This window comes from Ictalurus furcatus, chromosome 15, assembly GCF_023375685.1.
Source record: "Ictalurus furcatus strain D&B chromosome 15, Billie_1.0, whole genome shotgun sequence".
NCBI lineage: Eukaryota > Metazoa > Chordata > Actinopteri > Siluriformes > Ictaluridae > Ictalurus > Ictalurus furcatus.
Window position 1 is genome coordinate 10,327,349 of NC_071269.1, and position 15,815 is coordinate 10,343,163.

The following is a 15,815-nucleotide window of genomic DNA, read 5'->3' on the forward strand; positions in this document are numbered from 1 at the left end:
GTTAATACAATTGTGGATAGTAACCCTATTATTATTACTACTATTATTTTTTGTTATATAATCAGGACCTAAGCATATATTTTTGAATTTAGTAATTTGGGTTATTATCCACAACTGTGTTCACCCGTTTCAAAATGTCTATGCCAGGCGGCAGAGAGGGCGACAGCCCTACTGATAAAACCAGCTAAAGCCAGGTTAGGTTATATACCGTTGCTCCTCTTTTACATTCATATGCTTCCTGTTAAATGCAAATATGCCCTTCCGCCTAGCCAATCAATAGTTAACCCATTGTCTCTGTTGTGTCAAGCACGATATATACTCTGCCTGTCTTTGAATAAATCAGAGATCTTGCCATTTGAATTTTGTGTGTCTGTGTGGCAACTCTCCCAAAGCCTTGGTATGAGAAGTCCTTATGTGGTGGTTAATGTTGTCTTCTCTGGTGTGAGCATCTTGGCATTCCATAGTCACATGAAGTTAAAATTATTCTTTCAAATATTGGATTTCCCTGTGTTGGGTGAATAAAACCCTGAATTTTGTTACATCACAAACCACTGCCTGCTTCTTTCAGTCATCTACCACACCCCTGAATGCTTTGTATGCCCCTTGCGGCCCATGGCTTCATCAATATTAAAAGTAACAGTCAGTATCTGGTGTGGCCACCAGCTGCTAAGTACTACAATGCATCTCATCCTCATGGACTGTACCAGATTGGTTAGTTCTTGCTGCGAGATGTTACACCACTCTTCCACCAAGGCATTTGCAAGTTCTCAATCACGTCTGGGGGACACATGATTACACATGGTTTGCCACTGCAAGGACAATTAGCTGTACTTCCTGTCTCCCCGTAGCACTGTCTTAGGCGTCTTACATTACAGACATTGCAGTTTATTGCTCTGGCCACATCTGCAGTACTCATGCCTCCCTGCAGCAAGCCTATGGCATGTTCATGCAGGTGAGCAGGCACCCTAGGCATCTAATAAATTATGCATTGTTTATTAATTCATTGTTGAATAACACAGACATTTCACATACTATCAGTGCATTTGCTTTATTAAGAATATTATTAACCAAGCTCCAACATTACAGCAGATCCCTGAAGCACAGTGAAGTAATCCAGCTGATCAGTTATCATAAATTGACATTGCTTTGAAATGATGCTTGAGAGCGAGAGGATATTCCATTTTACTTACTTCAATTCTTCTCTCCTCCCATCTCATCCTTGCATCCTAAGGGGGTGGACTAAAGACGTGATGAAAGGAAACGAGGATGCACAAATAAGAAATTAAGAAGCACCCGAAGAGTCTATCAGCATGGCACATCTTGACTTGCCAATATTTTCCTCCTCTTTCTTGCAAAAGCATTTTAGATCCATCAAATTGTACGGGCATCGGTTGTGCACAGCCTGCTTCAAGTCCAAAGATTTTTAGTAAGATTGAGGTCTAGGCTAGGCCATTCAAAAACATTAATCTTCTTTTGGTTAAGTCATTCCTTTGTTGACTTGGATGCATGCTTTAGGTCATTGTCGTGCTGAAAGTTTACAAAACTTTTCATCTTCAGCTTACTAGCATGTACCTGAAGGTTTTGCACTAAAATCAGCTGTTATCTGTAGCCACTCATGATTCCCTTCACCTTGATAAAAGCCCCAGTTCAGGCTGAAGAAAAGCAGCCCTAAAGCATGAAGCTGCCACCACCATGCTTCAACATGGATAACATGTTCTTTTGGTGATGTGCTTTTTAAAATTTTTATTTTTACACCAAACAAACCTTTTGGTATTATGGAATTATAACTTTTGTATTTGGTCTAATCAGACCATAACACATTTTGCCACTTCATTTGGGGTACTTTAGTTGAGCATGGATGTTTTTTGTGAGAAACAGTTTCCATCTAAGCCACCCTACCCCATAACCATGTGAAGAATGAGATTGTGACAACATGCACATAGAATATTTACTTGTCAGATATTCCTGCAGCTCCTTTAATGTTGCCAAAGGTATCTTGGCAGCATCCATGGCAAGCTGTTGTCATCTTCTTTTAATACATTTTGGAGGGGAACCCTGTTTTTTGGTGATGTCACTGTGGTGCTCCATTTTCTTTACTTGTTGTTGATTGCCTTCACAGTGTTCCATTCAGCAGTCAGATGAAACCAAGATGTGAAGAAAATCCTACAGAAACAGCTAATCTTTGGGGTTAATCAGAATTACTTCATTGATGACAACTGTATGATAATTACTTTTGAACAAGAAACCGTATGTGATTGGTTCTTTCGGAACACGGCCACATCCCCAGTTATAAAAGGGTGTGCACACTTGCACAACCAGTTTGTTTATGTTTCCCTAAAATGCCATTTTAAATTAAAAACAGGTCATGAAACCCCCCTTTCAGCTCAAGTCTACCTCAATCTTTTTGAAAAAATGTAACTTAAATGGGCATGGATTGCAGCAAGAAGAAGGGAGGGGAGTGGGTGAGGCAGGGGAGGAAGAGCGGGGCGAGCATGCCGCCTCTCACTAAAAATCAGGGGTAAACTTTGAGGAATTGTAACATTTGTATAGCTGGCAAAGTTAAAGTAAAATGAAATACATTGACTAAACTCTGTTTTTTCCTTTTAAATGTAACTGAATGCCCTGTTAGATGCATTACATTAATTGTGATTTCATATAATTGTATACATACAAATGTACCCATACAATTATTATAATAAATGTATAAATACATGTTTCTATACACACTGAATGCATATGTGAAAATAAGTGCAAAAAAACCAAAACACTTCAGTACGTACATCAACATACCGTCGAGTCATCGAAGTACTATAGTACATTGCCATGTCGCTGCCCGTGACATTGACACAAATTAGATTTTAAAACACGGATGACAAAAACAACAAATTAACCAGTTTTCTCCTGCAATTAAAATTAACGGATGCTAACATTGCCTTTTATGATGTGTAACAAACACCTGTTAAAATATCAGAAAATGTAGTTTACTGATTCATGACTAACTTTTAATATGTTGTAATTTCATATTGAGGGTGGAAAGAGTTCTGACATTATTTAGTTTAAAAAAAAAAAAATTTAATGACAAAAATTTGCCATTTTAACAGGGGTGAGACTTTTTATATCCACTGTATAATCATTCAGCGATCCCATAAACAGTAGCAACAAGAGCTGCTTCACATAAAGCATAGGTTCAGATTACTCAAATGTATCCAACTAACGTGATGCATCCACTGCTGCAATACCATACACGTGAGGAGACAAAAAAAAACAACAACAAACAAACCAAAACTTTCATTTTTTCCCCATTTTATTTTACAAAGAAATGGCAGGTGTCCTTTCTTAAACTTATATGTTCCTGCAACAACAACAACAAAAAAAAAGAATGTAATTAGAAACCATGACAATCTCAAGAAGAATTTCATCCCCACTTTCAGTCATTCAAAGAGTTTGGAAGAATAATCAGTGATTATTTTACTAAACAAGTTGAGCAGCCATCTTTGGTGTTAGAGATGAAAGACTGAACTCAATTCCAAGTGAATGAATAGGTGCTTATTCCATTTCACCAATGCTCAAAGTTGAATAAACATTTCTTTACTATAAATACATGCTAACCAATATTCAAAATTTTTTAAGGGAAAAAAGTCTGAGATACAAGACCAAGTTTATTTGAACTAAATGAATAGGAAACAAAAGTGAGTACACATTTATTTTCAAACTGCTTCCCAAATCTTTTTGGAAACTATCCCAAAGGAAAGTACTCTAAGTAATACATATGGACATTTACACAAAGTGGTTACTTACTTTGACACAATGGAGTCGTTCTTTGCCAGTCTCAGGAGAGAGTCATCAGCTTCCCCCTGGGAATACATGATAGTTTTAAAATCATGTTTTTGTTACATTTTTCCTGAAACCTGTTGAGAGTGTAAACCACCTTGTGGTTCAAAGCAAACAGCTAAATATTGCCTAATATATGTGAAAGTCTCAAGGGAAAGGTTTCAGGCATATAAGAAATTATAAACTTTCAAGGCATCTAAAAATCTACATTTCAGTCTGGGGGAGTTTGAGATGATCTTATGTGAAAAATTATTATTTTGTGATTCTAAGGCACCGAAAGCTTTTAGTTCATCACCATGAGACAAAAGCATGCACAGTGGAAAACGCCATTAGACAAAAACTTTACTTTATTCATTCTGATTGCGTTCATGTACATGACTTGATGACTAAATGTACACCTTACCATTCTGCGAATAGCACCACAGATGGCATAGGTCTTGAACTGGCCATTGAACCTGCCTGTTACCTTGTCAACCTGAGGAAGTTGGAAGAGAATGAAAAAGAACTGACAGGTCAGCTATGATCGTACAAATGAACTGTAGCAGATAGCATCTTTATCTGAATTGAACAGCATTTCCACATTCCATTAGCAGATTTAACTTTTTTTTATTTAAGCTGGTGTGTATCCTGTAGTTTATTAATCTCTTAATTAAATAAAAGTTTTATAACTGTATGAAGCGTATCTTAGTGACAATACACAAGAACACAAGACAGAAAAGTAAAAAGAATAATGCTGCATTCTACTTGGCTGAGACCCAGGCTGTGTCCGATATCGTGTAATACCCTACTACAAAGTAGGCGAAAAGTAGTACGCCAGAGGGGTACTAGCTCCAAATTCTAAGTAGGCGAGAAATACCCGGATGGCATACTGCTTCCAGTGGTTTGTTTAGGTTACTTACAGGGTTTTTTGCAAAATGCAGGTGGAGGGCAGGAAGTTATTTCCACAAAGGAAGCACCATCTCAAAATGCCTACGTTTTGCGTCGTTTATAGTTGTTCAAATCGATCAAACCAGGAAAACACAAGGCACTTATATTGTATACCAAAAGTCATTGTTCATATGAGTGAAAGAAATTGACCGACACAGGAAAAAGTGGCTTGTAAACCTGCATCTGCGGTCCGGAGGAGCAGTCGGATAATGCTTGTGTGTGCAGTGACCACTTTGTCAAAGGCAAGTTAATACTAGGAATGAAACTGTCACTGGTTTCCCGATAAAATTCCCGATGGTTAGTATTACAGTGTCGCATTTAATTATTATTAAAACCGTGCATGAATATCGCAATTTGTAGAACTCGTGATAAATGCTGTCCACACACACCCAGCATGAGTCTGACATAGATACAGTATGCAACATTGTTTTTTGAGCGTGAAAACGGACGCTACAATTAAAAAAATGAACTTGTCTGCCAAATGAGTCAGAGTCGCAGCACAGAGCAGCAGGAGTCTGATTTATCACGTGACGAAAGTGAGGCGGAATGGCGGAAGATTTGGTTTAATATAAGTGAGTACGTCGTTGTACTGTTTTGTTGTGTTTTTCAATAAGAATAATAATGAACCCACCATTTAAGCTATTATTTGCAATAGAATTCAAAATTAAGAATTGCAACTAATTCAAAAGCGAAATGCACACAGCAATTCATAAACGATTTAAAAGCGAGAGGAAAAACGAGGCAAAAGCACCCTTTCACAGCAACTTTCTTCTGGCAAGCTCTGCAGACAGGGTTACTATCTTATATTAAGTTTCCCTCAGCATTTTTGTAAAATCCAAAATATGACCACACATCGAATTTGGTCCTCTTGGAAGGTTGGAAAATTTCCTGGATGCCGTCGCTGCCTTCTGCCATGTTCTGAACTGAACTAAATGATCACAGCAAGCCTAGTGACAACCATGGTGAGGGGGGGGTTGTATTACTGGGAGGAAAAACTGATTTATGCTGAAAGTTTTAAGGGTGATGATTTATAACTAACAGTATGCAAATACAACAAAAACCATCTCTGGAATAGGAGAATTCACTTACAGCAAAATAAGCAGATAGAAAAAGCAGGTGATAAACTCAAGGGGTGTGCATGTGTGTATAACAAATCAGTGCATTTGGTGAAATTTACATTTCACTAAAGACATTACAGCTTGTGTAACAGGACTTCCATGACAAACATGAATGCATGCAACACTGTTGCACAAGTTTAAATGAGGCAAAGCCAAAACATTATTGGTGTCCATAATGTCATTGGTTTTGAGAAGAAAAGGATAAATGCCATGATCAACTTATTTACCTCAGCAATGTTGATCTGGATGGAGGCATGGTCCTTTGCACCAATAATTCTGTTGCTAGCAGAGCTGCAGATGAAATTTTTCATATTTAAATTACACCCATCTCATTTAAGTTTCAGTGACTAAGATTATTTAAATGCTCCATACTGAACAATCAATAACACGTCGTTATTACAAGAACTTTATTTACCATTTACGAGGCACGTACAGGTCCACGAATTCTCCAGCGTCGTTTTGCATGGTGTAGATTTTTAATGGCCGTTAAGGCTTTCTAGACCTGAACACAGCACATGCAAAAAGTAGACGTTTAATATTCGGTTGGCCATTTCTCTTTCTCCCTCACACACTTACACACACTTACACACACTTACTTTTACACACACTTACACACACTTACTTTTACACACACACACACACACACACACACACACACACACACACACAACATATCAAGACCGTCAACTAATGTCAACAGAGAAACTGCTAATCTAATGGCACGGCTGATGGAAACTAGCGTAAAGTACACGGCTAGCAGGTAGGCTAATGCTAATCATTGCTACATGGCATAGGAACGTTTGCTCACATTAAATTTATAAAGCCTAATACATTACTAAAAAGGCTACTCCACCTATATACACAATTTACTCATTACAGTGGCATCACACACATAATTTAATCAAAAATCTATTAAACATTACAGCGTAAGAACGAACACAAGACAATTTTGTCGAGGAGCACGTTTTCTTCTTACCGCAGATCACCAATGGCTGACAGAAAAGGAAGAAAGCAGCAGCCTCAGGAAATGACGTTAGGTAGATCGGAAGTGATTCCAGTCATAGTCTCAGCGCCCCCTAGTGCCTCTCGGGTGATGCCACTGACAAAATCCAGCGTCTGCACTTCCTGATTGTCACATTGTGGAAATAACAAACGGAACGAATGGTGGGAGTGCGATGCCGTACTGAGTTCTATTTTATCTAGTCCGCAGTATTATGTCCACTTTGGGAAAATTATATTACTGTTAAAACTGATTTAAAAAAAAAAAAAAAACTTGTAGCCATGTGGAACTGATGTGTGTACTTTTTGTGTCTAATGAACAATGTTTTTTAGCTCTGACACTTAGGCTACTCTGTTTTGTGCTGTCTGCAGAATGGATTGAAATCATTTAATTGCAAAACTCAATTGAAAAACCTTCATTGCACCGACGTCACGGCTTCGTCTCAGCCAATTAGATCTCGGGTCGTTATACTACTTAATTAATATTCATAAGCATTCCTCGCTATGTCCTCCGATTTGAGAATTGGCCCTCAATCCCCGCCTCATGTTCGGTGTTCTAAATGCTAATTGGCTGAATGTTCACTGTTGTGGAGTACAATCATACCCCTCTATGGAGCGTGTTTTGCCTTGTACCCAGTGTGTAAGGACGTAAGAAAGGATTTCCTGGACGTGCGACTTCTGTGAACGTAGGGTTTAATGGACGTTGTTTTGCATTATTAATGTCAATAAGCTCATTATTTGGACCGGGCAGCTAATTGTGAGTAGTGAGGGAGTGAACGCAGTTCACAAGTTCATTTGGACGAGCTAGAAAACCAAAACGGCCTTATCTCGCCTTCAAGTGCAAAGTGCAAGTACAACTGCTTTACTTAACAGAGAACGGTACTCAATAACTAAATACGCTACTGCAAGCAAGATTTTATACGTTAGATCAGATAGCCTGTGAGTTGCGTTTATTTTGCTAATTTATCACTTAGCCAAAAAAATGCCAACCATTGTCAACGTGCTTTGAATAAGGTAGCTCGAATTAGCTACAGGATTTGTCCTGATACGAGCTTGCTGTTCTGTAGCTAGTTGTTAGCTTGATTTTTGCTAGCAGATTCTGTTCACTTAAGTCCCGAAAGCTCAAGATCCATAGATTTGGCTCCTTCGTCAGTAGTGTTTATATGCGGAAGTTGGTAACATAGGGCACGTTTAGCCAGGGGACTCCAGGAAGTTCACCAGCTGCTGCCTACTTCTGTTTTAAGCTTCACGCTTCACTCCACCCCAGGAGATAGTGTACAAGAGTCAGTGAAAAGGACACAGTGTTGGTTTTCGCACTGATAGTTTAGTTTCCTATCAGCCACGATGCTACCAGATAAAGTTCCCGCGGAAGAGACGCTGCACGCCCCCGAAGAGTTGAAGGAACGAGCTCACGTCTGCAGCTTCGAGAAATACACGGAGCTCTACAACAAATCGGTCGATTCTCCGGAAGGTATTATTATTATTAACAATAACTGTAAACGTCAACGTATCGTTTCTAGTTTAAGAAGCTATGCATACAACACAAATGTGGCTTGGCTATGCTAAACCACCCCATGTGTGAGTGAGTGTGTGCATTAGGGCTGCAACTAACCATTATTGTTGACAATCGATTAATCCGTCGAGTATTTCTTTGATTAATCGATTAGTTGGATCGAAAGGCAAATTCTTATTTTCTGTATAAAATATTTATATATTATATGTTTATATATATATATATATATATATATATATATATATATATATAAACATATAATATTATATTTGGAAAACAAATAAAACCACTGATTGTCCACAAGCTTTAAATCAGAAGTTAAATCACTATATTTAAAAATGCCAAAAAAGAAAAACAAAAACACAAACTAAGTGTTATCTGGTTCTGCTGTAACACACACATTCACTCATTTGAACACAGTAACATGTTTCTTTATTCTGTAAATGTAAACTTCTTACATTTATATACAATTACATGTTATAACCCCATTACAGTTACTGCTCTCATAAAATAAAATAAAAACACAATTACTTTTGTTTCTAAATATAGCATCAAACAGCATTTGGTCAAAATGTATATTTTAATCAGAGTTATTTTGCGCTGTTTGATTGACGTGCATGTGTGGACTCGCGCTCATTCAGTGAAGTTTAACGGAGACTCACTTGCTGTCAGGACACGTCTTTATGTAAAATGGAAATACTGGTGTGAATTTCTAACATTTGCAGATAAGGATATAAACATAAAAATGTAATTTCTGCACTGAAGAAAACATGTCTGGAACACATTAAACAGCACACGCATCTGTCGCAGCATCTGACACGACAAGCCATGTTAATACACTTATGAGTTTGTTTGAAGTGCTTAATATAAAACATTCTCATTTTTTGCACAACCAGGATCGTACACTTTTCCCGCAGCAGCTCACTCTGTGACCTCTGCTGTTTTTTCAGATGTGTTTTATTCATAGAGATGCATTTTTCACCATTGTGAAGTGACGTCACTGACGGGGGTTATCCACAGTGGCGTCACAGACCCAAGTAATCTCTAATACAATTCATTGACGATTATTTTTATTATCGATTTTATCGATTGTTGTCGCAGCCCTAGTGTGCATGGATGCCAATGGACTACCGTCCGATTCAATGTGTATTCTTGTCTCATTTTTCTTCCCATCACATACACAATATATAAAAAAACAAAAAAGGCTAACCACAAATTTGCCACTTGCTGTGCACACCCTGTCTGATGTGTGTTGTCCTGGCTGTGGCACACCTGAAGGATTATCTTGAATCTTAGATGCTTAGTTTTGCTTTGTAAAACTCACTTCTCTTTATGTTTAGAGTTTTGGGGTGATATTGCCAAAGATTTTTTCTGGAAGACCAAATATACAGGCAAGTTCCTGGACTACAACTTTGATGTGACCCGGGGTGAAATTTACATCAAGTGCATGGAAGGAGCCACCACAAACATCTGCTACAATGTCCTGGACCGCAATGTCCATGAGAGGAAGCTGGGAGACAAAGTGGCTTTTTACTGGTCAGTCTATGTGATCTGTTTCAACCACAGTCTGCACAACTACTCAGTACTGTCACAGGACTGGTGTTTACTGAGAATTTGTTTAGATCTGTCATCTGATTTGCTTATTCAGAATGTCTGTAACTTGCACATTAATTTGAAGATTAGAGGCCCTTCTTTACGGATTGGATTGTTGACAGATTGGTACAATCCTACATTTTCCATTCTCTGATGCCGCTGTTGAAACTACAGCCAGCACAATTCTGTGAGCTTGTTTAACATAAACAAGTTTAGATCACCAATTTAGAATTGTTCTCTATAAAGTTAAATCTGCTCCAACCATAGTCATTGCAATAGGCACAGTATTAAGTTCGTTTTAAATCACCTAGATTCTTTTTCACATTCCTATACAGTACTGAATTGCAATAACTGAATTAACCTCAGATTCACAAATTGACATACTCTTATCTTGTATATGATTAAAATTAAAATTAGTTAAGAGCACTGATTCGTTGAATTACATCACTGAATCTTTCCACTCTAAAATATTTATAGTTGAAGGGCTGTACAATGCTACAATGTTGTCACTTATGCAAGGATAAATTTATTCTGAATGGGGGGGGGGGTATACAAAAGTCTTTCAAATAGGTCCAAATGGGGTTTTTTGTATGTGAGTGCATGTGGTTTGCATATGAACCAAATTTCCCATGGGGTTGGTTTGTTTGTTTTTTAGTTGCATAAAGTGGGCTAAGAAGGTTCCATTGGAAATCAAATTCTACATTAGTCAGCGATTATGATAAAACTACTTTTTGAAAGAGTGTGTGTGTGTGTGTGTGTGTGTGTATATGTATGTGTGTGTATATATATATATATATATATATATATATATATATATATATATATATATATATATATATATATATATATATATATATATATATATATAAAATATAATTATTGATTAATTGTACCACTTATAGCAGTCAGCACTAGTAGCATTATTATTGGTAAGTGGTCACAGCATAATTTAAATGAAATTAAATCAGCAATACAATATTATAGTGGGCCACATTTATTAATCTTTTAGTAAAGTTGTGTAAAGGTTTGTGTAAGCCAAACCAAACTAAAATATTCTGCTGGATTCACAAAAGTTCTAAAACATTTATTTTCTTCATACTTGTGTGCTTATGTTGATCACCTGTAACATGCAAAGTACATTCCTGAAACAGCTCATTTGTATTTAGTGACCCCCCACAAGTGCACAGACAACTGGGAGCACATAGTGAACGATGAAAGTAAAGGCTGAAAGACAGAAGTGGAAGTTATTTTGACCCACTACTGTGCCAGTAAAAATATGTAATAACATATAATATTAATAATAATAAGCAGGCCTGTCCTACATTTATACGGTGGCATTTTTGTGGTCATAATTTAATGATTCGTTTTCTTTGTCTTAATTTTTGGGTTTGTGTTTCTTTATTTTTTATATTCTTTAATACAAAAATAAAACGAAATGTTCTCCATGGTACCCTTAGTCGCTGACCTAGTGAACTAGGATGAGGATTTTTTTTTTTATATATAGAGACTCTAAAGCTCTTCTATAAGTTAGACTAGGATACAAAGTTTTTTATTTCTCCAAGTTTTATAAGATTTTCTCAAATACCAAATTTCTTGTGTAAATGTTTGTAATGAGGCCCAATATTTGCTAATAATAATAAATATAAATAAATAAAAAATACATTAGAAATTGCCCATTGAGGGACTGTGTCCTCACTGCAGCCTGTAGCGGGATAACATTGTGGATTAAATCCACTATGTACCGGATGTTGTAATCATAACCATAGATAAATTACTTGGCGACATGCTATGTCTGCAGTCAGCGCGTGCATGCTACAACATCCAGTACATAGTGGATGCAGCAAGAGGCTGCATTGAGGCACGCAAGAGCAGATGCTTGTCTGTTTTCAAGGGGATTTATGGACAGATAGGTATTTTACGTAATGCTTTTTTAAAATGTTGGTAAAATATTACTGAATAAATGATTGAAAAAGCAAATTTTCCTTTTGGTTTTGTTCAAGTATATTAACTTCATTAATAGGCACTGTTTCAAAGAGGATCAAATGTTTGCTTGTCTAAATATGTCAAAAAAAGCCAACAATTTCCATGGGGTGTACTTTATTTTTTCACATGACTAGATAAAATAGTAAAATATAGTACAATTGGTACAAGTAGTAAATAGTGTAATTGTGTATATAGTATATAAAATACCTTTTTTATTAAATAGATATCTTTTTTGTAATTTAATTTTTTTAAAATGGATTTTACTTAGGGAGGGGAATGAGCCAGGAGACGAGAAGACGGTGACCTACAGACAGCTACTACAGCAAGTGTGCAAGTTTGCCAACGTTCTTAAGTCACAAGGTACATTAAATGAGAACGAGCAGACTTTTTAGAAGATGGTAGAAAATTCAGAGAGATTAGGAAAATCAAATGATGTCCTCTGTCCTGAAGGAGTGAGGAAGGGGGATCGCGTCTCCATCTACATGCCTATGGTAGTTGAACTGGTGGTGGCCATGTTGGCTTGCGCCCGAATCGGAGCTGTGCATTCGATTGTGGTATGTTCATCTTGTAGTTTGTTTTTTCGTGATCAGTTTATTGCTTGTTATTCAAATTAACATTTTATTTCTCTTGCAAACAACCATACACAGTATGATGTGTAGTGAAATGCTTTTTACGACTGTCTATGACATAAAATAGAATTTAAATAGACCAGAATTTACTTGTATACAATTTAAAAAAAGGAAAAGTATTTAAAGTATAAAAATATAATTTAAGGATATTAAGATGGGTGGCAGCAACAATCTGACTGTAGTTGGGATAAATTGCAGATTTGTGCAGTATAATGCTTGCAGCATTAAGGCGAGGTAGTTGTATTGAAATTGCCCACATGTATGATAAATATTTATAAATACAGAGTAATACAGGACAAAGTGGTTACTGAAGATGAATGAATAGAAGACGTATTAAAGGAATGTAGGTGGTGTGCATGAAAGCAAGTACAAGCTCTAATTTAGGAACATAGTGTGAGCCATGACACATTAATTTACTTTCTGATAAACTAAATTTAATATTTTCAGTTAATTTTACAGACTGTATGCAAACAATAACAACATTAACCTGTTTCACCTTGTAAACAAATACAATGAACCTCAATGTTCAGTCTTTGAAGTCTGCACCTCGTAAATATATTTAAAGCTACACTATTAGCCATTTTCCACTGTCCTGGTTCTGGGCTGAAGCCAGTTCTCTAACTACTCTGCGTATATTGTGTAAATAGGCCTATCTGAATAATCTCATATAGGATGTGATTGGATGAGTTCATTTACCTCAGATGGGAAGTGCTTTAGTTTAATGGTGTTCATTACTGATGTTCCGATCAGAATTTTTACAGCCGATACCAATCCAGATACCAAACTTTTTTTTGTTTTAGTCAGGAGGTCTGTCATAAACAGTTAAATGTAAGCTTTCTGCTCATGGTCACTGTTAATTGAATTAAAGTAATAACAATGAGAAATACTGTTGGTTATTTGATAAATAAACAAGCATAAAATATTTATTTTTAAATGTCTTAAACAATACATAGTCTTAATTAAAAGTAGACTAACACAAACATGATCCATATTAGGAAAAAGAAGGCTAATAGCCTTCTATGTTAATAGCCTACTAAGCTTAATGTCGAATTGATGTTCAATGCAACTCATAGTACTTAAACATTATTTAATTTCTCATTTTATTTATATTTTATGAAGTTATTATAATATCTATTTTTTTATTTTAAATGATTTATTTATAAATAAGCACATTTTCTGTCTTTTACATTTTATTAGGTTTTTTTTTGTTTATCAGTTTTTTGATCGGCAAGTTGAGAGAAGCAGATGATGTACTGTGTTACTCCTCATCATAATGGCTTTTTTGCAGTATTTGCACACTTGTTCGGTTAAGTGAGATGATGGAAAGCAGTGTGAAAGTAGCTAAGTGCGGTGTAGCTAGATGAATTATGGAGTTGTAGTTTTTATTCCGAATGTATTATACAACTCCGAACAGGTCACTCGCACCGGTGCGAATATATTTTTTCACAGTCGCACAAAGTATTTTTCAGTCGCAAATTGGTGTGCCAAATTTCCGATTTTAGTTAAATTCAGTTTTATTTATATAGCGCATTTAACAATGGGCATTGTAATAAAGCACCTTTTACAGAAATCTGGATATAGATTTAAATTTAGATCCCTGATTATCAAATATCTATCTGCAAAACACATACATTGTATGCGGAACCTGGAAATCTTGCTCATGGAAGAACAAAACATAAAATGAAATAATAAACTTTGTTAAATACCAAGTTCATTGACCGGATAGCAATAGGATATTTTTTTGTCAGTGGTTTGCTCCAGTATCACAACCTAAAAACTGAGCTCCAAAATTAAACCATATTTCTACCATATTTCTGTACAAAAAAAAAAAAATTATTTGAGGCATTGCGCCATATAGTTAATTGGAGGTATTGCTCCATGCAGCTTCGCCATCCATGCACTGTGCACAGCTGGGCTCTCTTGTACGTTCATTGCAAGTTTTTTTGGCCTTTCTTAAATGATCGTTCTTCATCGTTATTAAAATAAAATCTTCTAAAATAAAAACAGGCACAGATACGGATAATGGCATTGCGTTACAATCCTAATACGTGTATATGTTGTGCTTTTCATTCATTTCCCTCTTTTGGGATACCTTTGGACATGCACATACATCTGGTAACATTTTAAATAGGTTGTGTATTTATTTATTTATTTTTTTAAACGTGTGTCATGCTCCAGTTTGCAGGATTTTCAGCTGAATCACTCTGTGAAAGAATTATGGATTCTCAGTGTTGTCTGCTGATTACATCTGGTAAGAATTGTTTCGTTTTAAACTTCAGCCTGGTTATCATTAACAAGTTAAATTTACCTACTTAAATGCAGCAGTGCCCTTTTAATCAATTATAGGAAGTTATATATTAGAAAAGGTATGGAATTAACTTTCTAAGCTGTACAGCAAGAATCCTGGCATTGTACTGGCAATTTGGCGCTTTCTCCAAAGCTGCATTGTGTATTATTATTTTCTGACAGAAGAAAATAAAATCATAAATCGATGTAATTTTTGGAAAAAGTTCATGCTGTCTGTAATAGAAACATCTCAGAACACACAGTGCATTGCAGCTTGCTGCATATGGGGGTCCGTAGCCACGAACCAGTCAGAGTGCCCATGCTGACCCCTGTCCACCAACGAAAGCACCTACAATGAGCATGTGAGCATCAGAAATGGACAATCGAAGCACTGGAAGAAGGTGGCCTGGTCCGATAAAATCAGATTTGATCCATAGGGGAGGGTTGGGGACGTAGATTGATCTTTTGGCTCAACTCTCTCTTCACCACAACAGACCGGTACAATGTCCGCATGACTACTGACACTGTCCTGATCCGTCTGTCAATCTCTTGCTCCACTCTCTCCAAATTTCTAAACAAGATCCTGAGATACTTAAGGTCCCCTGTTTGAGGCAGTGTCTTATTCCTAACCTGAAGGTAACAATCCACCCTATTTTGGCTGAGAACCATGGCCTCAGATTTGGCGGTGCTGACCCTCATCCCACTTCTTCACACTCTCCTACAAATGCTCTGCCGGAGGTGAGAGTTGAAGATTTCCCGGGCAGGGGCCTCTGCCAAACACTCCCAGCAAACCCTCACAACACACTTGGGCTTACCAGGCCTGTCTGGCATTTTCCCCTCACTATTTTATCCAACTAACCACCAAGTGGTAGCTCTGCTCCTCTCTTCACCCAGCCGTCCAGAACATATGGTTGCAAATACAATGAAACGAGTACA

At 36.8% G+C, this 15,815-nt stretch overlaps 2 protein-coding genes across 6 annotated transcripts in view; one reads left to right on the forward strand and one right to left on the reverse strand.

Annotated features, from left to right (window-relative positions):
- Positions 1-3,060: 3,060 nt before the first annotated feature.
- Positions 3,061-6,915, reverse strand: rps21 (ribosomal protein S21). Of its 2 annotated transcripts, XM_053643073.1 has the most exons (6): positions 6,853-6,913; positions 6,292-6,378; positions 6,104-6,167; positions 4,235-4,306; positions 3,799-3,854; positions 3,061-3,352 (listed from the first exon to the last, which is right to left on the reverse strand). In XM_053643073.1, the coding sequence occupies exons 2-6, from the start codon at positions 6,339-6,341 to the stop codon at positions 3,343-3,345; spliced, it is 252 nt and encodes an 83-aa protein (XP_053499048.1). In that variant the 5' UTR covers positions 6,342-6,378; positions 6,853-6,913; the 3' UTR covers positions 3,061-3,342. The 2 variants fall into 2 exon arrangements, with proteins under 2 accessions (XP_053499048.1, XP_053499049.1); XM_053643074.1 differs by lacking the exon at positions 3,061-3,352 and having other exon boundaries at positions 3,795-3,854; positions 6,853-6,915.
- A 358-nt stretch (positions 6,916-7,273) lies between these two features.
- acss2 (acyl-CoA synthetase short chain family member 2) overlaps positions 7,274-15,815 on the forward strand; it is a 53,252-nt gene continuing 44,710 nt past the window's right edge. For 2 of the 4 annotated variants that reach the window (XM_053643065.1, XM_053643066.1), the window contains exons 1-5: positions 7,276-8,346; positions 9,729-9,924; positions 12,233-12,324; positions 12,415-12,518; positions 14,772-14,844. In XM_053643065.1, coding sequence (XP_053499040.1) covers positions 8,220-8,346; positions 9,729-9,924; positions 12,233-12,324; positions 12,415-12,518; positions 14,772-14,844 — 592 coding nt within the window. In that variant the 5' untranslated portion in view covers positions 7,276-8,219. Of the gene's footprint in view, positions 8,347-9,728; positions 9,925-12,232; positions 12,325-12,414; positions 12,519-14,771; positions 14,845-15,815 lie in introns of all 4 variants that reach the window. The other 2 variants (XR_008387888.1, XM_053643064.1) reach the window with 2 other exon arrangements.

Bases quoted from the DNA above. Each gene is read 5' to 3' on its own strand.
- rps21 (XM_053643073.1), bottom strand. From the start codon at position 6,341: ATGCAAAACGACGCTGGAGAATTCGTGGACCTGTACGTGCCTCGTAAA. The intron at 6,168-6,291 runs GTAAATAAAGTT...TTTCATCTGCAG, and splicing joins CTGTACGTGCCTCGTAAATG to CTCTGCTAGCAACAGAATTA. The intron at 3,855-4,234 runs GTAAGGTGTACA...ATGTATTCCCAG, and splicing joins GTGGTGCTATTCGCAGAATG to GGGGAAGCTGATGACTCTCT.